The sequence below is a fragment of the Anopheles gambiae genome, chromosome 3 (assembly GCF_943734735.2).
Source record: "Anopheles gambiae chromosome 3, idAnoGambNW_F1_1, whole genome shotgun sequence".
Taxonomy (NCBI): Eukaryota; Metazoa; Arthropoda; class Insecta; order Diptera; family Culicidae; genus Anopheles; species Anopheles gambiae.
In genome coordinates, this window is record NC_064602.1 from 75,335,745 (window position 1) to 75,360,999 (window position 25,255).

The following is a 25,255-nucleotide window of genomic DNA, read 5'->3' on the forward strand; positions in this document are numbered from 1 at the left end:
GAGTGTTTTTGCCTCTTCGAACGTGCCGACAACCGAAACACATCATCCACTGCTGCTGGTGGTTGTGCGAACAAGCACACACAAGGAGCAGGGCGCATTAGTGCATCGGGTTGGAATTTATGCGCCAACAAAGTCGGTCTCGTGAAGTGAAGTGGTGCAAAATGTTTTCCTCTCACTAAACCCCACTTGAAACAACTAAGCAAAACACAAAAAAACAGGAACAATTCTTCGTTATAGCAACTGAACGAAAATAAACGAATTCTGTAAATGGTGATGAAACCCCGAAACGAAACGTGGAGCAAAAAAAAACGCTTCATCTTTATCCTCCTTAACGGAACGCGGGTACAAAATAGCTGTCCGATTACTTTATTTCGCACCCTAGTGCTGCCCAATAATAAGCACATTTCTTTCACGGTGGGTAGTAGTGGGCAGTGCACTGTCAGCCAGCTAAACTGCAGCACCCCCCTCCCCCCCTCATCCCCTGGAACCGCAACATGGTGCCGAAAACCGAAAAGCAACAGAACATATGCTAAACTGAAATCGCTTCCGCAAATGGGAGCATATCATTTAGTTTGTGTGTGCTGTTCCGTTGCTTTTGCTGTTCGTTTGTGCTACTGTCCTGGGAGATGTAAAGGAAGGGGGGGGGGGGGGGGTTTGAGACGGGGTAATGGCAAATCACGAGGACACACTTGATTCTATCGGACGAAGCTGAGCTGGCCGTGGCGCTCTCGAATCCAACGCTCTCGGCTGTCTTCTGGCGAGTCCATGCAACACACACAATCTCTCGCTCTCTCTCTCTCTCTCGTCGCTACTCGTCGGTTGACTTTGAAACGGGAAAATGAAAGGAAGGAGAGAAAAAAAGTAATACAGAAACGCTTGCAGCAACTAGCGGCCGACCCAGAAGTGGCCGCCCCAGTAGAAAGCGAGAAAGAAAATGGTGCAATTATTCGGTACGCTCCATTTAGCATATTAATAATCTACGTTTGGCACGAACGAAACACTCCGGGGCTATGGTGGACCATGAACTAGAAGGGCAAAGGGTTGGAGGGACTCGCGAGAGCGCGCGCGTGCATATTAGTGCACGAAGCGAAAACTGGCCCACAAAACCCATGTGGCCAGCAGCTAATGCATGCTGGTGCAAAACAGGGGAAGAAATCACCCCAAAGAAAGCAAAGAAACGAAGGAACAGTTAAGAGGAAATAAAATTTCTAGCCCATAAATATTCTGCACACCACACACATAGGAGCACACAAACACACGGCCACATTCCCGACCTAGCACACTTCACTACAGAGTCCCCACATCATCAGCACGTACGTGTGTGTGTTTGTGTGTGTGTTTGGGAAGCGAAAACGTTGGGGGAAAATTAAGTAAAATTCGTTCACTCCAGTCCAGTCAGCGCTTTTTCCCTGGTCCCCAGCTCCAACCCAAGCCATGGCACACAGAAGCCACAGATGGTGTCATTAAATTTGCACAAAAATACGAAGAAGAAGAAGAAGAAGAACAAGAACAAGAAGCAGGGATGGAAAACCCGTGCAAACAACCCAACCCCTCCCACGCTCTCGGGCAACACATTTTGCCAGCGCAAGGGAAAGCGCTTTTTTTCGTCGCTTCCCTGCTCCCCTGTTTTTTCAGTTGGGTTGGATCCGTAGGAAAAAAGGAAGGAAGCGGTAATTTGCTCTAAATTTTTGCTTGTTTCTTAACCGAAAATCCACACAACACCAGGCACCAGATAAAGCGGGTGTCCGACGCGGGTGGCCGTTGTGTTTACGCGTTGATCTGCATCCCCTTTTTTTTGGCGTTTCTCTTTCACGCGCACACGCCTTTTGCATTGGCCACGTGACCGCGCAATCGTTGTGATGTAGTACTGTGCCGCTCCTTTTCTTATTGTGTCCCCCCCCTACCAAGTGGTTTTGTGGTTTGGACTGTTGGGTTGGGAAGAAGCGTGTCATGGCGGGTGGGAGGGGGGACAACACAACAAAATTAAGAGTGGCTGGCCACCCCCCAGTGTCACTTGGGTTTGCTTTATCAATTGTAGCATAAAGAAGCGTCGCCCCACAGCGCTCGACTGGTTTGTAAGTTGCTTCCCTAGCTTCGGTTGCAGTATTGCAGCGAGAGTTGATGATGAAAGTGTACTCGAGAAACAAGCTACAACAGTGTGTTTGAATGTCTTTGGCCGTGCTTTGGATTGTGGCAGAGGCTGCTCTAAAAGTCTAAAGTGGAATAAAACTTATCCCACTTCCAAACCAGTGGAGTTTTGCAGTAGAGCAGATGTGTTTGCAAGATTTATTAAATCAAGCGCAAAACAAACCACCCAGTCGGTGTGGATGGAGGATGGTTGCGTTGACAGGCACGCGTGCACGTGCCAGTGTTCGGGTGCAAGACGCGCAATAGGGACATGGCGGCTGCTGCTGCGGTATTCAAACCACTGGAAGCATCAACCGGAACTTAAACTTTGCTTAAACTTTTAGTCACCATCACGACGACGATGACGACTCCTCCATTTCCCATTTCACTGATTCCCAACCCCTCTCTGCAGTGTAACATTACTCGACCGGCAGCATTTCAATAATTACATTCAAAAGCGAACATGGAACTGAAATGACACACACACAATAGCGACCCACTCGTACGACTCGTAGCGATGTGCATTCCCACAATTTCTAACGGAGATGGCGCATCCCCCCTTTTTCTACCCTGCTGGCACGTACCGAGACACGTGTAGCAAGTGGATGGGTTGTGTTTTTTTTGTTGGAAAAAGGGAGAAAAATTCGGTACATTCGGTACGATCCAAGCCCCAGCTCGTCCCACATATTGCTGTTTTGTGTGTCCGGGTATGATGCTCTCCTCTTGTTTTTGTTGTTGAATTCCATTTACCCAGACTGCCCCAACCCAAACCCATCCCAGAACCCTCCCGTCCCTCCGACAACATATCGGCAGCACTTCCTCCTGCTCCTCGAAATGGCAAGCAAGCGCAGTGAGTGGGTCGCTGCAAAACCGGAGCTACGGACACAAATGTAACAACAGCGAAGCATCTCGCCCATTCGAACAATATACAAAACGGGAAAATAAAACCCAAAGTAAGACACACCCCACAAGCCAGCACAGCGACACAAAGTTTAATTTAAACTTATCACTCACGTGGGGATAGGTTTTGCAGCAGTTTTGCCGGCGCCAACACGGAACCGGTGTTGCTGCGACTCCGTGCGGTGGCCGGGTGCGCCCTGATCGACAGCATTCGGCACACAGGAATGACCCGCAACCTCCCCTGCCCCTCTGGCGTGGCTACGTAGTACGTGGCAAATTCATATGGATTGCGATTGTTTCGCATTTCGTTGCGGGCCAACATCCCGGAACACAACTCCACTGTGACACTGTCTGGATGGCTGTACCGTTGCTGGACAAAATTTGAGGTTTTGCAATGGTGGTTCTAAAAACGGACACAATCCGTTGGTTCATAATTAACTATAACTGGAGACCCCGCGTCTCGGGTGCAAACAGCTCCTCACCACATTCATAATGCAAGGGGGAGATGCTTCGTTTTCAATAAATTAATGACGTGTCGTCTACAGCTCCGGGAATCGGATTGCTCGAAATCGGTACGGTTGCGTTTGTGTATGTGTGTGTATGTGTGTGGGAAAGGAAGGTTTTCGAACTTCACCTCACCGAAAAGGAAGGCAATAACAATCATTCATTTTACACCGGTTGCGGTTGTGCAGCTGGGCGTACAAAAATACCGCGCGTGCTTGCTCTCTCGCTCCCCTGAAAGGTGAAACCGAAACCAAAAACAGCCATTAATTACTGTGATGAAGCTTTCCACGTCTAGATTAAACCATTCGGGCAACCGCACCCGCCACCATTCGAATACACGCGCCACACGCGCCCGACTGTTAGTTAGTTTTAATGTTCGTTGCTCCGTTGCGAGGCCGTTGTAGTGTAATAAATTAAATAAGAAATTAAATAGCGATGTTTTATGGCGTGTTAATTCACACCTGAGATTGTTAAAATTGCATTCGTTTGTTTTTTTTTTTGCTCATCTTAGATCCGTTGTGTTTTTTGCGAGTAATTTTTGTAGCTGCCTCACCGTTATTGGTCCTTCGAACCGGATTTTTAGATCGTTTTGACCGAATGCGCCTAATGCTGCGTAACATTCTGCGAGTGATGGTCCTTCGAGCCGAATTTTTAGTTCGATTCGAACGAATACGCCTAAAGGTATGCAATGATGTGTTACAATGTGTGACGAATGGTCCTTCGAACCGGATTTTTCGATCGTTTTGAACGAATGCGCCTAAAGGTATGCAATTCTCGGTGACGCAGTAGTGAAATTAAATGGCAAAAGGTATGCACTAAGAGACAGTGAGTAAGAAGATTAAATGAAAAATAGATATTGTGATGCAATTCGACTGGGAGTTGGCGGTCCTGTGTGAAATGTTGCACGCAAAACTACCTACGATAAACTTTCCAGCCAATTTGTCCAACCAATTATAGGCCTTCTTTCTCGGCGCACTACGCCCATTTTGCCCTGCAAGTGCAAAACTACCTATCTTCGCTAGAAATTAGGGCTCACCCTTTTTTCTATCCTTTTCCATACCCAGAACGATCCCATTGTGACAATTTTTGCCCACCTCCCCCCTCCCTTCCCAAACTATGGCTTCATCTCGCTGCACGCAAGCACGCCCTGGACAAGTGAAGAAAACTTAGGACACCCGGGGCGTCCCAGAAGCAATTTCTTCGCCAAAAAATCACGTACATCCTGAGCCAACCTGTGCTGGTTTTGGAGGGAGGGGCAGGTTTTCTCTGTCTCTGGTGTACATGGGACCCGGGTGCCATTTTTCGGGCTTCCAATTTTCTCTGCATGGCTGCTGTGTCTTCCAGCGCTAACCCGACCCTGTCCACGGTCGGTGCACGAAAAGTGGAGTTTAATTACGATTATTAAATTTTCGCCATTCGGTTGGGAGGAAAGTGCACCGAAGCCACACACAGCGTGCTATCACGATCACGAAATGTGTGAGCAGCTGCGATTTCTTTCGTGGCGGAAATGAAAGAATAAAGGACGAACGCCGGCATACGACTCTATAGGATGAAGATGTTTGTATCGCACAGACGCGCGATCCATGTGACAGCCCCACCCGTTTTGCGCACGACACCAAGCGCACGCGTCCGCTCTCAACCAGCAGATCGTTTGTCTTCATTGTCGCATGGCGATACATACGAGATGGAGAAAAATTACCATCATCACTTCATCAAATCGCGACCGGCATTGGCGCCAACACCAGTTGGCGGCCTGTACGCTTTGCGCTTAAGTGATACGAAACGAAAAGCGAATTGTTTCGAGCGATTCAATGGGAATGGGATGTGGAAGCACGTGGAAGCTTCCGGCTGCACACATCGCGCTCGGCGTTCTCGCCAAATTATCGCCAAAAGATGGACTTTTATTGAATTTTTACTCCTTTTTCCGGTTCGTTTCGTTTCGATTTGTGCCACAAAAGATGTCATGGATGTTTGCGAAGACCAAGTTGTTGCGAAAAATTGCTTTGAAGATACTCGAAGCGAACCCTGACAGAGCACTAACGAATTACTAACCTTCCAATTATCGTTCCTTTGCTGTTAACTTGCTACAGCTTTCCACCCAAGCAAATGATGTGCCGATTTGCATATGAAAGTTGTGAAAGATGATAAACGGGAAAAAAGAAACCACGACCATAAACAAATTTAGCCCGACAAAGGTTGTGAAGATAAACATTTTCCTGCATCCCCCTTGAGAAACACACATCGCACTTACTCTAGCGGAAAAGTGAAGAAACTATCGTCTTTCAAACTTGCCACATAATTCTTCGACTCAACGCAGGTACATACACACACACACATACACACGCGCAGACCAATACGCTTCGCTCACTCACCTGTCTGTTGCCTTGGGCGTTTCCATTTTCCCCCTGGTACCGGGAAAAGTGTCTGCGGTGTTTGTTATTTTCGTACTCTTGTTGCATTTCTTTTTCTGTCTTTCTCTCCCCATTCCACCGGTACGATATTTACGGCTAACCTTTACCTAAACGGTTGGTCACAACTTAGTTGCGCACTTGTTTCTTTGCCTTCCGTGCCCTCGCCTTGAACGGATGGTGGCCTGAACTTTTAGTGCACCGTACTTTTCGCTTCAAGTTTTCTTCCCCTATATCTGTTCCCAGGTAAGTTTTGCGCGTGTGTGTGCGGCATTTCCCATTTTCCGTGCCACTTTTCTGTGCCGGATAAAGTTTCTCACTCACTATCGCTCTGCCGATCATCGGTAGCATTAGGAGCCGCTCGCTGCCAGAGATGCACGCCATGCCGTAAGTGCAGCAGCAGCAGCAGCAGCGTGGCTTGCGGGCGACGAACGCGACCGATATACTTAGCTCCCACAGGAGGCGATGCAATTGATGCTGGCATTAGTATTGATGTTTCACTCCTAAGTAGTTTTCTTGTCTTCGCTCTTCACTTTCTTTCGCTTGCTTTCAAGTTGCGCCCTTGTTTCTTCTTTTTTTCTGGAACCTCAAACCTCAAACCATCCTTTAATCTACGTTTGATCGAGATGATGATCATGAGACGTTTGCTTGACAGCTGTTCCAGTTTGCGGACAACTTTTCTGAGCTGCAGAGACGGCGAGCTTCGGCAACTCGGACTGCCTTTGGTTTGGTGTTGGTTCGACGAGCGGGAACTTTTTCGGTGAAAGTTTTTCCCCTGTGCCAATGCAGCACCCGGGCCGAAGCATCCGAAGGTATGTGTGTGTGTGTGTGTGTGTGGATGAAATGAAGTCATTTGCTCTTAATTGAATTCAGTTAGTTTCTTTTCTATCGTCACTGGTCTGTTTGTCATCAAAACACTATCAGCTTCGGATTCTCTGCGCACGGTGTGATGATAGATGCGAGAAAGATTAACACAACGTTTCGCAAACGTTAATATCGGTTGGCTTAGTGAACTTTTAGTCTGGTGGGATTCAGTTCTGCACCCATTTTACCGCTTGATTGTTAAAGTTTCGGTGCCGTTTTGGGAGTGCATTTCAAGGATCACAGTTTTTATCTGTGGATTTTTCCGAAGAATTGAAAATTATAGTTTGGTTCGGACCGGGTTTGTTTGGTTCAAAATTATCTGGACCCTCCTTGTAACATTTTGAATCCTTCTTTTATTATTTTATGTATTCTGCTTGCCGGTCTGGTAGTACAGTCGTCAACTCGTACGACTTAACAACATGCCCGTCATGGGTTCAATCCCCAAATAGACCGTGCCGCCATACGTAGGACTGACTATCCTGCTATGGGGGGTAATCCAAAGGTCACTGAAAGCCAAGCATAGGCAGGCCTTGATCGACAACGGTTGTTGAGCCAAAAGAAGAAGAAGATTCTACTTCACTGTCATTGCTATACTTGTTAAAGATATTGATAATTTGCTTATCAGGCATTAAGAAATGACTAGTATAAAGCAATATAAACGACTTTCTCCTTCTTATAAGATGTGTTTTACATCTGGAAGTGATTTAACTTCTTAACATAATTTCGAAGATCGTAATACCGAAAGAAGAAAAAAAGAACAAAACTCTATCATGAGGATTTTTATAATGTACTATTTCAATCAACACGGTGATTGGGATATTCCGCTTAAATACTTCGCTTTTTCAAGATCCTTCTTAAATCCAAGGGGCACATATATAGAAACTGATGTAGAACATTTACCAGAGCTCTTTTTCAAAGAATGCATACTGGTTCAGGAACTGAATTGAACCCACACCCAGATAACAGAATTGGTGCTGAATCTACAACGGTCTTGGAACTCATCCTGAATCCATATCGGTCCTGGAATGATCCCGAACCTATACCAGTCCTGGATTTGATCCTGCTTCTATACTAGTCCTGGAACAATATATTGAAATCATTCCAGTCCTTGAAATGATCTTGATCTTGACCCATATAATTAGTCCATGAACTGATAGGGCGTGAAACTTATATAGAATCTAAGGCAGATTCTCCAACCCAACTGATTCTGAACCCATTCCAGGCGATACAAATGCACTAAGCGACTCTGTCATAACCATCGAAATGTCAACATCACCAAATGGACCAACCTGGTAGCGGTTGGCTGACAGCGGCTGTCAACAGGGGGAACGGGAAAAAAGTGCGCCACTGGAGCAGCGTCGGGAGAAGCGTACAAACGGAAAAGATACAGAAGTACAAATATACGAGTGAATTACAACAAATTGGCGACGAGGAAGTACGAAAACCACGTTATTATACCTAAGCAAACTAAGCTTGTGTTGTTTTCATGGATCCGGCGTCAAAGAAGACCGAAATTCCTGCTGCTTCTGTCACCACACGGGCTGCTGCTAAATCTGCCAGTACCGGAACACCTACGGCCGATTCTTCTTCAAACCTTCCTACTGGCGTCCTTGCTACGGACAATTCTGCTACTGCTAAGCCTATTTCTTCGAACACTTCTACTAGAGGCCCTGTTACGGCCCATTCTGCTGCGGTAAAACCAAAGGCATCCAGTTCTACTACATCCAGCACATCGGTGCCCGGCTCAAGTGTGGGTGAAGGTACCGCTCTGTCTGTTTCGGTCCGGGGGATAACTACTGCTGTTACGAATATGTCTACAATGTTCTCATTTGAGCCGTTTGATCCAACAAACTGCAAATTCCAGAGATGGTTGGAAAGGTTGCAAATTGCCTTCAAAATCCATCGAGTTTCCGAAGAAGACAAACGTGATTACCTTCTCCATTATATGGGTGGTGCTACTTATGACGTGTTGTGCAACAAGTTAAAGAATGCAGAACCGCAAACTAAAACGTTCCAGGAAATTGTTTCCATTCTTCAAGAGCATTTCAACCCAAATCCTTTAGAAATTTTGGAAAATTTCAAGTTTGCAAATCGGAAGCAAGCTGAAAACGAAACACTGTCTACGTATCTAATGGAATTGGAGAAGCTAGCACAAACATGCAATTTTGGGGATTACCTCGACAAAGCCTTGAGAAACCAATTTGTATTCGGACTCCAAAACCGTGCGATCCAATCGCGGTTGCTCGAGGTGCGCGACTTAACATTGGCTAAAGCGAAGGACATAGCTTTTAGTATGGAAATGTCAAATCGAGGCGCAGACGAAATACACGGCGCCGGTGCAGCGTATCCAGTTCAGCACATCAGCATCACGAGCAAGAAGAAGAGCAAGCCAACAACGGTTCAAAGGAAAACAGCTTGCTATCGGTGTGGAAACGAAGAGCATTTTGCGGATAAGTGTCGACACCGGAATGCAATTTGCAACTACTGCAAGAAAATGGGACACTTGGATAAAGTGTGTCGTACAAAACTACAACGAGCAGGAGTACACACACTGGAGTACGAGCCTGATCTTCCTGCCTGTGACGATGACGTTGTGGATGTGCTCAACCTGAGAGCAGTGCAAAATCTGGCGGGTAAGTTTTTGCTGGAAATGGAAATCTCTGATAGAAAACTTATTTTCGAGGTGGACACGGGTTCTCCAGTATCACTAATAAGTAACAGGGATAGATTAAATTGTTTTCCTAACACATTGATGAAGAAAAGCAATGTAAAATTGAAAAGTTACTGCAACGGTGTTATCAACGTTCTTGGAGAGATCGAAGTGAGAGCAAAAATTAAAAATTTAGAAATTCCTTTGCCATTGCTTGTCACAAAATCCGACAGAAATCCTTTGCTTGGACGTAACTGGATGAGAACTATAAAGTTAGATTTGAATAAATTTATGCATACCAGTCAAGAAGTTTCATATTGTGAAAAGGAAAATTTCACTCCATGCTCAATACTAGAAGCTCTACTAAAAAAATATTCGGAAGTATTTGAGGCAGGAATAGGCAAAATTGAAGGGTTACAAGCTTCATTAACTCTTCGCAAAGAAACAAAACCTATTTTTATCAAAGCGCGGCCTGTCGCATTTGCTGTCCGAGATGCTGTAACCAATGAAATCAATAAGTTAGTTGAGGAAAACGTTCTAGAGAAAGTGGATCATTCTGAATGGGCTACACCTATTGTGCCAGTAAAAAAATCAGGGGGTAATGTAAGATTATGTGGTGACTATAAAATCACGGTTAATCCAAACCTATTAGTAGACGAGCACCCACTACCGACAGTTGAGGAATTGTTCACAAATATTGCAGGCGGGGAAAAATTTTCTAAATTAGACCTTTCCCAAGCCTATCTGCAATTGGAGGTAAGCCCCGATTGTCGGGATATTTTAACATTAGCAACCCACAAAGGATTGTACCGCCCTACCAGACTAATGTACGGGGTGGCATCGGCACCAGCAATATTTCAGAGGTTAATCGAACAGATTCTACAGGACATTCCAGGAGTAACTGCTTTTATTGATGATATTAGAATTACAGGGCCAAACGATGAAATCCATTTAAAAAGATTAGAAGAAGTACTAAAAAGATTACGAAAGTACAATCTAAAAGTAAACAAAGCTAAATGCGAGTTTTTCGCAGATCAAATAGAATATTGTGGATACCTAGTTGATAAACATGGCATACACAAACTACATACAAAAATTAAGGCCATACAGGACATGCCGGCTCCGAAATCCGTAGATGAATTAAGATCTTTTCTAGGTTTGGTAAATTATTACGGACGGTTCTTCCCAAATTTAAGTACTGTAAACTATCCTTTAAACAATCTTCTAAAAGATGGAATACCATACGTTTGGGACGAGCATTGCCAAAAGGCATTCGCTCAGGTAAAAAGGGAAATGCAAACGGAGAGAGTACTGGTACACTATGATCCTAACCTTCCTCTCATATTAGCTACAGATGCCTCACCCTACGGGGTAGGTGCCGTCCTTAGCCATAAATTTGCCGATGGAACCGAAAGGCCATTACAATACGCATCGCAAACTTTAAACAAAACTCAACAGCGATATTCTCAGATCGACAAAGAAGCCTACGCAATCATTTTCGGAGTGCATAAATTTCACCAATATTTATATGGACGGAAATTTACTCTGGTAACGGACAACAAACCTTTATCACAGATATTTTCAGAATCCAAAGGATTACCAACGATGTCGGCAATGCGAATGCAGCACTATGCAGCTTTTTTACAAGGGTTTGATTATAACATTCGTCACCGGAAATCTGTAAACCACTGTAACGCCGATGCATTGTCAAGGTTGCCTTTACCGTCAGAGGATTCTGATAGAAGAATAGAGGATTCCGATTTAGTTGAGATCAACGTAATCGAAACATTGCCTTTAACAGTTCCTGAATTGGCAAAAGCCACAGCTGTAGACCCAAATGTTGAAGAACTACTGCGTGCCCTCAGAACGGGTAAAATAATTTTACCGAAACACTGTTTTGGTATTGATCAAAATGAATTCGATTTACAAAGTGATTGTATTATGCGGGGGAGTAGAGTTTACATTCCGCCTTTATTAAGAGAAAAGGTACTACAGGAGCTTCACTCTTCTCATTTTGGGATCTCTAGAATCAAATCTTTGGCAAGAAGTTATTGTTGGTGGCCCAACATAGACAAAGAAATTGAAAATATTGTAAATAACTGCCAACCCTGTCAAGAGACAAGAGCAAACCCACCAAAAGTACCGATACATTGCTGGGAGAAAGCAGAAGGGCCTTTTCAGAGGGTGCATGTGGATTATGCTGGTCCTTTCATGGGAAGCTACTTTTTTATTTTAGTGGATGCTTTCTCTAAATGGCCTGAGGTCCGTGTCGTCAACAACATGACTACCGAAACCACAATAAATGCCTGCAGGGAAATATTCAGTACATTCGGAATTCCTATGGTTTTGGTTAGCGACAATGGCACTCAATTTTCGTCAACGGAATTTACCAGGTTTTTAAAGCTAAACGGGGTGATTCATAAATTTAGTGCACCTTACCATCCAGCGACAAATGGACAGGCCGAGCGTTTTATTCAAACACTAAAATCAAAGCTGAAGGCAGTAAAATGTAATCGTACAGAAATTCCAGAAGTGTTGAGCAATATTCTATTGTCTTACAGAAAAATAATTCATCCTAGCACTGGTTTTTCGCCCTCTTTGTTAGTATTTGGAAGGCAAATACGCAGCCGTATTGACATAATGATTCCAACTTCAAACTCGAACAATAGAGAAATCATAAAAACTAAAGATTTTGAAATAGGACAAAGAGTAGCTGCAAGGGAGTACATTAAAAATAACAAATGGGAATTCGGAAAAGTAACAGCAAGATTAGGTAAACTGCATTATGAAATAGAGTTAGATGATGGACGAACTTGGAGACGTCACATCGATCAAATGCGCGCTGTGGGTATTAGTATGCAAAAACCCATAAATAGGAACACTTCTTGGCAAGGCAGAGAGACTACTTCGCATAATTTGGAATCAGAAACTAATACCATCCCGAAAAATAGCAGTACACCAGAACTAATGACAGATTGTGGATCTAGGTCAATAGTACAAGCGCAACCATCCAACCCTCCACCAATGAGTTTTCCATCAGAGGCTCCATGTTCAGCGGAAATACCACCGGAAGCAAAACTGCGGCGATCAGCAAGGAGTATCAAAACACCACAAAGGCTACTACTGTAAATAACTATTTCGGAGGGAAGAGCTGTCATAACCATCGAAATGTCAACATCACCAAATGGACCAACCTGGTAGCGGTTGGCTGACAGCGGCTGTCAACAGGGGGAACGGGAAAAAAGTGCGCCACTGGAGCAGCGTCGGGAGAAGCGTACAAACGGAAAAGATACAGAAGTACAAATATACGAGTGAATTACAACAGACTCCTAAACGGGATCTAAACGGTTCAAGCTCTCAGGTCAGAAGGAGTCCTAAAAGACTCCGTTTAACAGACAGTATTTAGCCGATGGCAAATTTTACCATTTTCATGAAAGAAGATCATTTCCATTTTAAACCATTTTAGCATTCTAACCGAATTCATTGTGTGATTTTTTACCAAAAATAACATAAATATAAATTAAACGATTGTTTACTAATTTCATTTGAATTTAAAATTTTCAAATTCAATCTGACGTGGCTGTTGGTGGCCTTCCCGCTGTCCATCGTTTTAGATCATTTTCACCCGTCCCGTCAAATTTGACAGCTGGCACCGTGTCAAACGCATCTAAAACAGCACAAACGAAGAAAATATTCGACCCAACTCAGGCTGCCAAGTGTTTTTATCAGCTTGTGCAGCATTTCCAGGTTCCCTTTTGGTCTTTCACGCAAGGTATTTTCACTGCCCGTGCTTTTCTTTCACGCTTCCCCTCCACCCTCACCTAATCCATGTGACCCGGGAACGGCCGGACGTTTTGGCCATCCGTAAACCGATTCCGTTCTTACGTAATTTTACTGCCGCACCGGGAGTGAACGTTGTTTTGATTGTGTGATCATCCCGTTTTCTCTCCACTCCTCCCCCTTTCAGCTTTAGTGCTGCTGCTACTGCTGCCCCATCGAACCATGTCGGGTGTTTTCCGCATCGGAGTTCGCCTGGTGAAGGGTACGCCGGGGGCAGGGTCCCCGGCAACGCCGCTCTTCATCGCGGCACGCAACATCTCCGGCAAGACGCTGCGCGGCTCGAAGCTGAGCAAGCCGAAACCGTTCCCGTACTTGGAGAAGCAATACACTGCCTGGAATGCGTGCATGGACGTGCTGCGCAAGAACACGACCAGCCGGTTCGACGAGAACACGAAGGTGTGCGGGTTGGAAATACACAGCAACAAATGGCAATACCAATCGCAATGAACTGTCCTCCGTCTGTGCTTCCGTTTTAGGTCGTAGTGGTTGATGGCCCGATCGCGGCAGGAAAATCCGCCTTTGCCAAGGAGCTCGCCGCAGAGCTGGAGATGAAATACTTCCCGGAGGTGACGATGGACAACTACTACATCAACCCGTATGGGTACGATATGCGCCAGCTTGATGCCAAGCTGCCCGCCACCATGCAGAGCTTCGACGTGACGAAATTCCATCAAAATCCGACCCACCGCAACGCGGCCTCCTTCCAGGTGCGCATGCTGGTGGAGCGCTTCTCGCAGTACGCGGACGCGCTGGCCCATCTGTTCAGTACGGGCGAGGGTGTGGTGCTGGATCGCAGCGTCTACTCGGACTTCGTCTTTCTCGAGGCGATGTTCCGCAACGGGTACGTTTCCAAGGGTGCCCGCTCGGTGTACTACGATCTGGTGAAGAACACGTTCTGCGACCTGATGAAGCCGCACCTGGTCATCTATCTGGACGTGCCGGTGGACGTGGTGAAGCAGCGCATCAAGAAGCGGGCCAACCCGGCGGAGGTCAACTCGAAGGCCCTGACCGACCAGTATCTGAAGGACATCGAGACGATCTACAAGCAGCAGTATCTGAAGGACATCAGCACACACGCCGAGCTGCTGATCTACGACTGGTCGGACTACGGCGAGACGGAGGTGGTGGTGGAGGATATCGAGCGCATCGATTTCGACCGGTTCGACAAGGACGATCCGAAGATGCGCGACTGGGTGATGGAGAACGAGGAGGACTGGACCGAGGCCCGCTGCCGGTACATGAACAAGCCGGACCTGATGAACTCGCTGAACGTGCCGCGGTTCGACGTGCCCGAGCTGACCGTGTCGCCGGACGACTTCAAGGCGTGGTACGACGTCTGGTACTCGGCCCCGGGCATGCAGTTCCGCAAGGGCTACAACGAGGAGTGCGGCGACACCGGCATCCTCACCAAGATGAAGGCCGACTTCCGCAACACGCTGTAAGATACTTGCCACAATACCCGGGCACCATAATTTCTTGTGAGAGGAGTCGCAGTGTAATAAACTAAATTGTTAACTTAACACCCTCAGTCGTGTATTTGCTTGTTTATTTGAAAGTTAGCAGGATTCTTGCATCTGGCGTCGTTCGAAGTATCGTTGCCGGGCCGCCTCAAACACATCGCCAACGGTTCGCTTCTTCCAGATGTCTATCGGCGGTGGTTTGGGCTTTTTTGCTGCCGGTTCTTCCTCCACCGTGTCCTCCTCTTTCACCGATTCCTGGGCACCTTCAACCGGCACGGTGGGTGCGCTTGCTGTATGTCCGTTCGTTTCCTTTTCTCCCTCAACAGGCTCACCCTTTGGTTGATCCTTTTCCTGCTCACCTTCCGAATCCTCGCTGCTACTATCCGAATCGATGCTGAAATCTGAATCCGCATCCAAGTTCGACTGCAAATGTGTCCTCTCCTTGGGCTCGTTACTTTCCACCGCGGCCTCGTTCTCATCATCCGACACCCGCTTACGATATTTCCTTTCCCGCTGTGAGGACGCCTTTGGACGCTCCTGCTTTTCCACCTTCTCCGGGGACTCTTTTTCACGCTCTTCTACCGCCTCTGTCACCTCTTCCGCTTTTGTGTCCACCTTGCCCTCCTTCTCCTCCTTCTCATCATCACCTTTCTCCTCGTGCTTGGTCTTCTGCTGGTAAATGTGACGATAAAACCCGCCCAAATCGGACTGCTTCGTAACGTCCCCGATCGTCTCCAGGTACTCTTCGCGCTTTTCCTGCTCCTCCAGCTTCTTCATCTCCTCCAGCTTGGCACGGTACGCGGACGTGACGAACGATTCCTTGTCCTTAAACTTTTCCCCCTCCGCGTCGCGCTCCTTCTGGACCTGCCGCTCGATCCGGCGCTCCTGTTCCTTCTTCCGCCGCTCGGCCGTCTCCATCAGCTTGCCGATGTACTTCGGTTTCCGGTCCACCGCCTGCTCCTTCCCCTGGGTGGCCGTCTTTTCCCGCTGCTCCACCATATCGTCGTACAGCTCGTCGTACTGATAGATCGTCGGGTCTTCCTCGATCGCTTTCTGCTGCGCGGCCTGTGCCTGGCGTTTCTGGTTGGCGCCCAGCTCGATCTTCACCTTGCTCGTGCCGGCCTCGTCCGAGTCGGAGTCGCTGGCAAAGGCGGCATGCTTTTTCACCGGACCGGCATCGGCGGCACGATCGATTAAACCGTATCTGAAGGTGAACAATCGTTAAAATAACATTGAAATTGTGAAGTAAATCAAGAGAAACTTACTTTTTGGACATTGTGGAATGATGCTCGCGCGGAACGAGTGTAAACAAACGGCGGCAAACAAACTGGATGAGTTTGGTCAACCACACTCAAATTCATGTGACAGTGGAAATGATTGACATAATTTAAAATAATTTATTTATTGGAACCTTTTTGAAAACAAAGGAAAATTTAGCTGAAAACTGGAGGCATTATTCGCATTCTTTTAGCTTAAGCGTGTTCTGAATCTGTTTTTCTATTTTCTCTAATTTTGTAATCTTTTTTATTTAATTTTATAAAACGATTTGCTCATGAACGCGCTCCCACTGTTAGCCTCCGCTGTCAACGAGCTGCTCGATTCGAGCACAATGTCCGGACCTGTCAAATTATGTAAGCACGATTTTCTCATTCTCGCCGAAAGCAGAATCGCACATATTTTTGTCCGGAGTTGTGTCGGTGATTATTTTGGAAAACGCGCACGATGGCCTCCCGTCGAATTGCTCAATCGAGTGTGAACTGGGCCGCTCTGGCCGAGCGCGTGCCCCCGAACCAGAAGGCTAACCTGGCCGCGTTCAAGACGAAGAGTGACAAATATCTGCGCAGGTAGGTAAAAGGTTCCCTTCGGTCGGCGGGGGCGGGAGGGCTCCCCGTCCGGCATACAGGCAGAATCCCTCCATTGGAAGAGATTCCACCATCACGTCCCTGTTAGCTGTCAGTGGTGGAGACTGCCCGTGACACAACACCGACGTGAAGGGGTCCCGCACCGCCAAAGTGAGCTGTGTTTCGTAATCGCTTTTGTAACTTTTTTTTGTGTCCCCCTCCCCCGTCCGTCCGTAACCACCCTCTTACCACAGCGTTGTTGCCAACCCGGAGACACCGCCGAAAATCGACTGGTCGTTCTACAAGAAGAATGTCCCCGTGGCCGGCATGGTGGACAAGTTCCAGAAGGCGTACGAAGGCCTGCAGATCCCGTACCCGGCCGATAACGTGACCAAGCTGGTGGAGGCGCAGGAGAAGGAGGTCCAGCAGGATATCGCCAAGTTCGTGAAGGAGTCGGAGGTGCGCATTTCCGACTACCAGACCCAGATCGCCACCCTGAAGGCGCTGCTGCCGTTCGACCAGATGACGATGGAGGACTTCAAAGACTCATTCCCTGAGGTGAGGTCGACAAATGTCTACGTTTCCTGCTGGATGTTGCTAAATGCTTGCTTCCCATTCGCTTTATCCCCCCTTTAGCAAGCCTTGGATCCCATCAACCGTCCATCGTTCTGGCCACACACCCCGGAGGAGCAGGAACCTGGTGCACCGAACGCTGAGCCACACCATTAAGCGACGACGACGACGGGGTCGGCTCATTGTGGAGCGCACAGTGACGTCAACGATTGGTACCGGCCGGCGTAGATCCGGAATAGAAATAAAGCAGATTGCTGTTCGCTAACACACCGTACATCAGCAGATTCGTTTTTGAAGAAACAACCCCGTGTATTTTGACCAAAGAAAAAGCAATTTCCCGTTTTACTGTTGCTCCTCCTGCGTATCCCCGTCCGGACTTCGCTTCCGCTTGCGTATGTTAATCGCGATCTCAGTCGATTTGATGTGGACCTGCCGCTCCTGCAGCCAATCGTCGAACAGCTTGTTCGTTTTGGTGCCCTCGTTGAACAGCAACCGCTCGCTGAAGTCGAACTTGCTGGCCACGTTCAAGCTATCGTTACCGACATTCTGGCACAGATCCTTCAACCCCTTGAGCCGCTCCTGTGCCGTGGTGTAAAGCATCTCCGCCACGCTGTTGTTGTTCTGGTAGCGCGTCAGGTACATGCCCAGCTCGAAGTAAAACTTGCAAAGCGCACCGAGCTCCACGTAATTCGCATCCGCTTGGTAGATTTCCTTGTAGGCCGCACTGTAGATGTCGGGGACGAGAGCTCTAAAAGGGAGAAGATAATCATAGTTGGCCTTAAAATTACTCCGCAAAGCAAGGCGTTACGTACTCAAAGTGTGGATTTCTATCGTCTTGCGTGAGCATCACCCAAAGCGGAAGCTCGAGCGTGTGGTTGTTCGATAGGTTGGGAGATTTTTCCGAAGCGTCCAGAAAACCTGCAACACAACACAAAAGCGCTCAGTCAGTGGTTGGAAAATGGCCACTGCCACCCACATCATATCGCCCTTACCCATCATGTGGAGATCCTGCGTCGTGCGGCATGGTATGCGTTCCTGCGTTATCGCAATATCGTCCAGGCTGTAGTAATTGGGCCGAAAGCTTGGAATATTCATTGCGGTTCGTAGCCAAAATTTTCTATTTTGATTTTCAACGTTTTTAGCGCCCTTTGGTCTGTGGCAAGCGCAATCTGTCAGCTGTTTTCCGTTTGCGAACGCTCCTGGGCAATGTGACCAGATTATTTTGGCGGTTTTCGGTAGCAATTTCAGTTTTTTGTGGTAGTTGTCGGTAGGTTTTTAAATTTTTAGCTCAGTTTCAATGCGAATTGCAACGATTTCATTGTCCGACGTTATCTGTCGAATCCCATACAAAAATTTGACAGGCCTTCCGATAAAATCGCATGCGAAAAAGCAATGACATGGGCCTTACCAGGTGCTCTAGCAGCAATCGAACACGACTTCAAAAACGAAAAATGTAAGGGACTAGACATGTTCGATTTGTTGGTAATCAAATCGAACATGTCTAGTCCCATATATTTTTCTTCTTCGATGTCGTGTTCGATTGCTGCTAGAGCGCTGCCTTAGTTGACATTTTGAGTTTCTTGTTCTATTCACTAGTGATTTCAATGGAATTTAATGCAAAAAATGATTTGTGAAATAGTTTCATAACTTGTCAGTCAGTGTTATGCAGAAATCTGTGATTTTCGGTAGAATAGATGAAAAATCGGTATTTTCAGCGTAGGCATTTCAAAAATCAGTTTTTCTGCCCACTCTGATCCAGGGTTGACTTCTCGATGCGGTGTGTCTGCGCGGAGTTGTAAAGTGAAGCCACCTTGACTGTCAAACAGTGCGACATGGTCCGACACCCTCCGACTGGGCACGAAACGTTCAATTTCTTGTGGCAAATGTGGTGGAGTGGAAGTTGCTCTCGCGGTGCCAATAATCTGTTGCCTGTATTGTAACGAGGAAAAACTACCATTTTTTTTTGCACCGCAAAACACACGACAACCCCATTGCAACCGTTAGCGTTATCATTCCAGCTCAACTCAAAACAAACAGCTGTCGCTTTTTTGCTCCTCACGAACCACGAGATTTGCGTGGTAACACCACTCGGCCACACGGTGTATCGAGTTTCTCCATCACCACGTGTTTTTGCGCAATCCTAAAGAGGCGTGCGTGCGTGCGTGTGTGTTTGGTGTGTGGCCAACAGGCAACGCGTGGTTAATTCCGGCCGGACTAAGGACGATGGAGAACGGCACGTCCAACAATCTGCAGGATGGGCTTTCCTGTGAGGAGCTGTTCCGGAAAAGTGACGGCCTGACGTACAAGTAAGTAAGCGGTACGGTCCAGCAACTGGCCGAAACATATGTTTTGGTACCCCGTCGCTTCCCTGCTACATTGCTATACCCTTTCAGCGACTTTATCATCCTGCCGGGTTACATCGATTTCACGGCGGAAGAGGTGGACCTGTCCTCGCCGCTGACGAAGAAAATCATGCTGAAGGCACCGCTCGTCTCCTCGCCCATGGATACGGTGACCGAAGCCGAAATGGCTATCTCGATGGCGGTGAGTAGAGCGCGTTCTCTTTCATATTCTTGCTCGCTCTTTCCCTCTCTCGCGGCATGTGTGTGTGTTTTGCAACTCGCGGCATGTGTGTTTTGAAAAACAAACCTTTTCTGCGGATGGACTGCCGAAAGGGGGTTGAGGAGGATGTGACGCAAGAGAAATAATAATTCCACCCCGTCTCAACCCCTTCACTTGTTGCGTTCGACAGCAACGTTTAAAAGGTTTCCTGGTGATGCCTTTAGAGAGAAAGAGAGAGAGTGAGAGAAAGAAACCCCACAAAAAATGCCCCAGACAAGACATTAGTTTACTTATCGTTTTGCTGTTCTATTTCTTGGCTATTCCATCCCCATTCCACACAAAAGCTGTGCGGTGGCATCGGCATTATCCATCACAACTGCACCCCCGAGTACCAGGCGAACGAGGTGCACAAGGTGAAGAAGTACAAGCATGGCTTCATCCGCGACCCGCTGGTGATGGGGCCGGAAAACACGGTCGCGGACGTGCTGGAGGCGAAGCGCAAGAACGGCTTCACCGGCTACCCGATCACGGAGAATGGCAAAATCGGCACCCGGCTGGTCGGCATCGTGACGTCGCGCGACATCGACTTCCGCGAGCACGACGTGGACATCAAGCTGAAGGACATCATGACGAAGCTGGAGGATCTCATTACCGCCCCGAACGGGGTGACGCTGCAGGAAGCGAACAACATTATGGAGAAGAGCAAAAAGGGCAAGCTGCCGATCGTGAACAAGACGGGCGAGCTGGTCGCACTGATTGCGCGCACCGATCTGAAGAAGGGCCGCACCTACCCGAACGCACTGAAGGACAGCAACAAGCAGCTGCTGGTCGGCGCTGCGATCGGTACGCGCGACGAGGACAAGGAGCGGCTGGAGCTGCTGTACCAGAACGGGGTGGACGTGATCGTGCTCGATTCGTCCCAGGGCAACTCGCTCTACCAGATCAACATGATCAAGTACATCAAGGAGAAGTACCCGTCGCTGCAGGTGATTGCGGGCAACGTGGTGACGCGCCAGCAGGCGTACAATCTCATCACGGCCGGGTGCGATGCGCTGCGCGTCGGCATGGGCTCGGGCTCGATCTGCATCACGCAGGAGGTGATGGCGTGCGGGTGCCCGCAGGCCACGGCCGTGTATCAGGTGTGCAATCTGGCCCGCCAGTACGGCGTGCCGGTCATTGCGGACGGTGGCATTCAGTCGATCGGGCACATCGTAAAGGCGCTGTCGCTGGGCGCGTCCGCGGTGATGATGGGATCGCTGCTGGCCGGCACTTCGGAGGCGCCCGGGGAGTACTACTTCAGCGATGGCGTGCGGCTGAAGAAGTACCGTGGAATGGGCAGCTTGGAGGCGATGGAGCGCAAGGACGGCAAGGGGTCGGCCAGCTCGCGCTACTATCACACGGAGATTGAGAAGATGCGGGTGGCGCAGGGCGTGAGCGGTTCGATTGTGGACAAGGGCTCGATCCTGCGCTTCGTGCCGTACCTGCTGTGCGGGCTGCAGCACAGCTGCCAGGACATTGGCGCACGTTCCATCGCTAACTTAAGGTGAGTTTTGATAGTTTTAATACATTTTTTTTTTCAATAATCGAATTACTCATCGTTTGTTTTCCTGCAGAAAAATGATCTACAACGGTGAGCTGCGCTTCATGAAGCGCACCCACTCGGCCCAGCTCGAGGGTAACGTGCACGGTCTGTTCTCGTACGAGAAGCGCCTGTTCTGAGATCAACCCAACGCCCAGGAGCACCTTCCGTGAGGGGTCTCCGGTACGGTTCGATGGAAGGCGCAGCGCAGAGCGGCATTTTGTGGTGGCACAGACACTTAAAAAAAGAGAAGCGCCCTGCAACAGCGAGACACTGAAATTTTGGGCTAAAAGTGATCACATTTGTCTAACATCTACCGCTGTAAGCATACTGTGTAGAGTTCGTGACAGTTATTAAGTAAGGCATGTTTCTAGCAAACATACAAACCATGGGAGTTAGGGAACTTTTGGACATACGCGACACAGCTTACAGGTAGTTGCTGGCGTACAACGCGAGCGCCGTTTTTCTTTGTTAGCGACGGTAAAAAGCAAAAATCACACTCCCAAAACACATATAATTATGTTTAAGTTTGCGTAAAACAAAAATATGGCAACAACATGTAACAATCAATCGCATAATCTGCCACCATAATTTAGGCTTTAAAGAACCATTTCAATTTCTTCTCTTTGATCGCTGTTTTTAACGGTGACAGAGAGAGAGAAGTAGATTTCGCGTACCGTGCCCGTCGCCGCAACCGTTTTCCACTGCAAAGCAAAACATGTTCTCTTTTCTCCACGTTGGAGAAACCAAATTAGCATGGCAAAGAGCAATTTTCGGAGTGGTAGTATTACATGAGATATGTTACTAATTTCAACAACCACAACGTTGGCCTAGGTGTGGGAAAATTCAATATGTGCATTAATACTACAAACACAGCCAGCCATTCGAGTGGGGAATGGCTTCAGTTGTGTAGGAAATTGACTTCCTTTTGCCTTTCAATTGTGAAAGAGACGTGAATAGTCCGCTTCAATTATGGGAGGAAAATAATTACTGACAGTGAAATATGTTAAATTTAAGGTGTACCAATTGCATTCGATAGAAGCAGAGCAAAAAAGGTTCAATTGGATGGGCGAGTCCCGGCGTCAAGCCTCACCCAAGTCCCCAAGTCCTTCGCAAAGGACTCATGGTTACTCCACACATGACCACGTTACTCATACCGCCAGCAAGAGCAAGAAGGAGAAGAAGAAAAGTTTGTCCATACTGGAACAATTCCTCTAGGCAGGGAAGATTGTTAAACAAACCTCCGAACGGTACTATTGTAGAAAGTTATTAAAAAACAACAACAAACAATAACAAACTCTATGTAGGGGGAGCTACCTTATTGAGCTTTTTATGGCAATTATGTGTCTAATAGTGTTAGTTGTGGGTACGATCGACACTGATATAATGAAAAGTGAATAAATGTATGGACCGATGAAACATATGGTCCGATATAAAGTAATGCTTCTAATGCTGCTGATGGCTTTTAGTAATCCGAAGTTGATACGAGTAAAATATCGGGCCAGGTATGGACAAATCAACTCCATAAACAAGGAACTAATTCAAAACTAACGATTGTACTTATTTTTATTTCATTTTAGAGCGCTTCAATCATATGGTACATCAGGTTGTTCCGTGACGTTGTTGCATCCACGGAAGCCATTGTTGTTGACAATGCTCCACTATACCCTGTAAATACAGACACCGACAATACTCACCAAAGAAATCGCCCTTCACTACCACCAATAATAACAGGAACCGATACCACCACCACGTCGATCCCAACCGTGTCACAACTACCAAGAACAAACTATATGTGGCTACATCTATCTAGGTTAGCCAAAACCGTCACTGTTGACCAGGTAGTGTCGATGGTAAAATCACAGTTGGACACCACGGACGTCATCGCTTTTAGTTTGCTGAAAGCGGGAACAACCATTAGCTCAGTTAGTTCACTAACTTTTAAGGTTAGAATTATCGCTGCTCTTCGAGATAAAGCACTTACCGCAGGATCTTGGCCGGTCGGGCTCGGTGTGCGTGAGTTTATCTCACTCCCGCAAAGGCCGTCTCACCATCGTCCTGATCTTACCAACACAAACACACCTATACCTGTTCGACATAGCCCGATGCACCCTGTACAATTATCACCCGATATGAATTGTACCTTATTATCGCCTGCTCCACCAAAAACAACTACAGCCACACCAAACACCGTTAAAATGCACCAAACTACTATTCAACACTTTTTTCTTAAGTAATAATCACACAACTGTTTCCTCAAAAGGCACTGTGCCACTGTATCTGACTAGTCATTTGTTTACACGAAATAACAACACGTCAACGACACGATCTCTCACCGATGACCTTGCACCAACTTACACACGCATACCACTCAATGTCCGTTCCACGTCTATAACTGTATACTATCAGAATGTGCGAGGTTTACGATCCAAAGCTGATGAGTTCCGTTTAACTGTGTTAGAAGCGGACTATGATGTTGTGGTACTCACTGAGACTTGGCTCGATCCCAGCCTTCCCACAGCTCTCCTATTTGGCGATGCGCACTGTGTCTATCGTTGCGATAGAAATGCCGCAAACAGCTCTCTATCTCGAGGCGGTGGAGTACTAATTGCGGTGAGTTCCGCTCTCCGCTCTCATGCGCTCCCAGTGCTTGCGCAAACACTTGAAATCGCTTGCATCTGCATTCAGCTCCCGACGTACCGATTATTCATTGCTGCTGCCTACCTTCCTCCCAACCATAGCACGGACGAAGGAAAAATAAATACATTACTGGACACCGTCAACAGCATTTGCGACACACTAGGTCCAAACGACAGATTCGTGCTCGTGGGAGACTTTAACCAACCCGCTCTTTCCTGGTCGCCTGCGCAATCGAATCATGAAACCCCTTTTGTGTTTTTTGAACCTCATACTAGTTCAGTTCGTAGCGCCCAATTCGTCGATGGACTGCACCAGAATGCGCTTTACCAACTTAATAACAACACTAACACTATGGGGCGCATCTTAGACCTTGCATACGGGAATTGGTCAAGTGCAGCAACTTCTTCGCTCATACGCGTCAGCGAGCACCCGCTGCTGCCAATAGACTGCTATCACCCACCGCTCGAATTTGATTTGGAAATCACAGCATCGTCTATGAATCACGCTACCACTGTTACGGAAATAAAGCTCAATTACGCACGTGCTGACCTTACTAAACTCAAGAGACTGATCTGCTCCTTCAACCAATCCTTTGAATGCTCAAACTATACATCCATTGACCATGCCACGAACGATTTCTCAGAGTTTATGCGGGCCGCATTGCGTGAATGTGCTCCTATTAAAAAGCCCCATCGCGGACCGCCGTGGGGTGACCGCACATTACATGCCCTAAAAAAAGCAAAGCGAGCCGCTTATGACAATTTACGCGCTAATCGATCCACACCGTGTCGGCTTTACTACAATGGTGCTCATGCACTTTATCGACGTTATAATAGAGTCTGCTATCGTCGATATATACGCCAGACTGAACGAAGCTTGCGAAAGTACCCTCGCCGCTTTTGGAGCTTTGCCGACAACATGCGCAAGTCAACTGGCCTCCCCGGGACTATTCGGTATAAGGATAATTGTGCACACTCGCCATTAGATATTTGTGAACTGTTCGCCACGCGTTTCGAGGATAGCTTCATCTCTAACATCACACCTCCGGAGGCTGTTGCTTCCGCGCTCGTGAACACTCCGGTAGATGCAATTCATGTCACGCTACCTATCGTCACCGAGACCCTGGTTACCCAAAAAATCGAGCGTCTAAAGTCGTCATACTCCGAGGGGCCAGATGGTATCCCAGCGACAATTCTCAAGCGTTGTGCCGTATCGGTAGCTCCTGTTTTAACTAAGATTTTTAACGAATCTCTGCGCACAGGAACCTTTCCATCACTGTGGAAGGTCTCTTGGCTAACACCCATCCA

The 25,255-nt window shown here is 47.4% G+C and overlaps 6 protein-coding genes across 7 annotated transcripts; 4 read left to right on the forward strand and 2 right to left on the reverse strand.

Moving 5' to 3' along the window:
* The first annotated feature begins 8,055 nt into the window (after window positions 1–8,055).
* Window positions 8,056–12,761, forward strand: LOC133392798 (uncharacterized). Its single transcript, XM_061654341.1, has 2 exons — window positions 8,056–9,436; window positions 12,441–12,761. Exons 1-2 carry the CDS (start codon window positions 8,290–8,292, stop codon window positions 12,446–12,448), a joined length of 1,155 nt encoding a protein of 384 aa, XP_061510325.1. The 5' UTR covers window positions 8,056–8,289; the 3' UTR covers window positions 12,449–12,761.
* Window positions 12,762–13,078: 317 nt separating this feature from the next.
* Window positions 13,079–14,813, forward strand: LOC1270796 (NADH dehydrogenase [ubiquinone] 1 alpha subcomplex subunit 10, mitochondrial). 2 transcript variants are annotated; one of them, XM_309517.5, is made up of 3 exons: window positions 13,079–13,225; window positions 13,421–13,689; window positions 13,770–14,813. In XM_309517.5, exons 2-3 carry the CDS (start codon window positions 13,456–13,458, stop codon window positions 14,733–14,735), a joined length of 1,200 nt encoding a protein of 399 aa, XP_309517.5. In that variant the 5' UTR covers window positions 13,079–13,225; window positions 13,421–13,455; the 3' UTR covers window positions 14,736–14,813. The 2 variants fall into 2 exon arrangements, with proteins under 2 accessions (XP_309517.5, XP_061510326.1); XM_061654342.1 differs by having other exon boundaries at window positions 13,094–13,338.
* Window positions 14,805–16,119, reverse strand: LOC133392799 (nuclear speckle splicing regulatory protein 1). Its single transcript, XM_061654343.1, has 2 exons — window positions 16,019–16,119; window positions 14,805–15,957 (listed from the first exon to the last, which is right to left on the reverse strand). The coding sequence occupies exons 1-2, from the start codon at window positions 16,027–16,029 to the stop codon at window positions 14,850–14,852; spliced, it is 1,119 nt and encodes a 372-aa protein (XP_061510327.1). The 5' UTR covers window positions 16,030–16,119; the 3' UTR covers window positions 14,805–14,849.
* A 205-nt stretch (window positions 16,120–16,324) lies between these two features.
* Window positions 16,325–17,434, forward strand: LOC1270795 (ATP synthase subunit d, mitochondrial). Its single transcript, XM_309516.4, has 3 exons — window positions 16,325–16,597; window positions 16,849–17,152; window positions 17,231–17,434. Exons 1-3 carry the CDS (start codon window positions 16,476–16,478, stop codon window positions 17,321–17,323), a joined length of 519 nt encoding a protein of 172 aa, XP_309516.3. The 5' UTR covers window positions 16,325–16,475; the 3' UTR covers window positions 17,324–17,434.
* A 17-nt stretch (window positions 17,435–17,451) lies between these two features.
* LOC1270794 (DNA replication complex GINS protein PSF3) lies at window positions 17,452–18,386 on the reverse strand. Its single transcript, XM_309515.5, has 3 exons — window positions 18,160–18,386; window positions 17,980–18,085; window positions 17,452–17,915 (listed from the first exon to the last, which is right to left on the reverse strand). Exons 1-3 carry the CDS (start codon window positions 18,260–18,262, stop codon window positions 17,510–17,512), a joined length of 615 nt encoding a protein of 204 aa, XP_309515.5. The 5' UTR covers window positions 18,263–18,386; the 3' UTR covers window positions 17,452–17,509.
* A 610-nt stretch (window positions 18,387–18,996) lies between these two features.
* LOC1270793 (inosine-5'-monophosphate dehydrogenase) lies at window positions 18,997–22,745 on the forward strand. Its single transcript, XM_309514.4, has 4 exons — window positions 18,997–19,473; window positions 19,561–19,711; window positions 20,074–21,272; window positions 21,343–22,745. The coding sequence occupies exons 1-4, from the start codon at window positions 19,391–19,393 to the stop codon at window positions 21,446–21,448; spliced, it is 1,539 nt and encodes a 512-aa protein (XP_309514.3). The 5' UTR covers window positions 18,997–19,390; the 3' UTR covers window positions 21,449–22,745.
* The last annotated feature ends 2,510 nt before the right edge of the window (window positions 22,746–25,255 follow it).

Excerpts from the sequence above, each read along its gene's own strand:
- LOC1270793 (XM_309514.4), top strand. The coding sequence starts at position 19,391 with ATGGAGAACGGCACGTCCAACAATCTGCAGGATGGGCTTTCCTGTGAG. Across the intron at positions 19,474-19,560 it reads AGTGACGGCCTGACGTACAA|CGACTTTATCATCCTGCCGG; the intron begins GTAAGTAAGCGG and ends ATACCCTTTCAG. Across the intron at positions 21,273-21,342 it reads CGTTCCATCGCTAACTTAAG|AAAAATGATCTACAACGGTG; the intron begins GTGAGTTTTGAT and ends GTTTTCCTGCAG.
- LOC133392798 (XM_061654341.1), top strand. The coding sequence starts at position 8,290 with ATGGATCCGGCGTCAAAGAAGACCGAAATTCCTGCTGCTTCTGTCACC.
- LOC1270796 (XM_309517.5), top strand. The coding sequence starts at position 13,456 with ATGTCGGGTGTTTTCCGCATCGGAGTTCGCCTGGTGAAGGGTACGCCG. Across the intron at positions 13,690-13,769 it reads GGTTCGACGAGAACACGAAG|GTCGTAGTGGTTGATGGCCC; the intron begins GTGTGCGGGTTG and ends CTTCCGTTTTAG.
- LOC1270795 (XM_309516.4), top strand. The coding sequence starts at position 16,476 with ATGGCCTCCCGTCGAATTGCTCAATCGAGTGTGAACTGGGCCGCTCTG. Across the intron at positions 16,598-16,848 it reads AGTGACAAATATCTGCGCAG|CGTTGTTGCCAACCCGGAGA; the intron begins GTAGGTAAAAGG and ends CTCTTACCACAG. Across the intron at positions 17,153-17,230 it reads TCAAAGACTCATTCCCTGAG|CAAGCCTTGGATCCCATCAA; the intron begins GTGAGGTCGACA and ends TCCCCCCTTTAG.
- LOC1270794 (XM_309515.5), bottom strand. The coding sequence starts at position 18,262 with ATGAATATTCCAAGCTTTCGGCCCAATTACTACAGCCTGGACGATATT. Across the intron at positions 18,086-18,159 it reads GCAGGATCTCCACATGATGG|GTTTTCTGGACGCTTCGGAA; the intron begins GTAAGGGCGATA and ends GTTGTGTTGCAG. Across the intron at positions 17,916-17,979 it reads GATAGAAATCCACACTTTGA|AGCTCTCGTCCCCGACATCT; the intron begins GTACGTAACGCC and ends TCTCCCTTTTAG.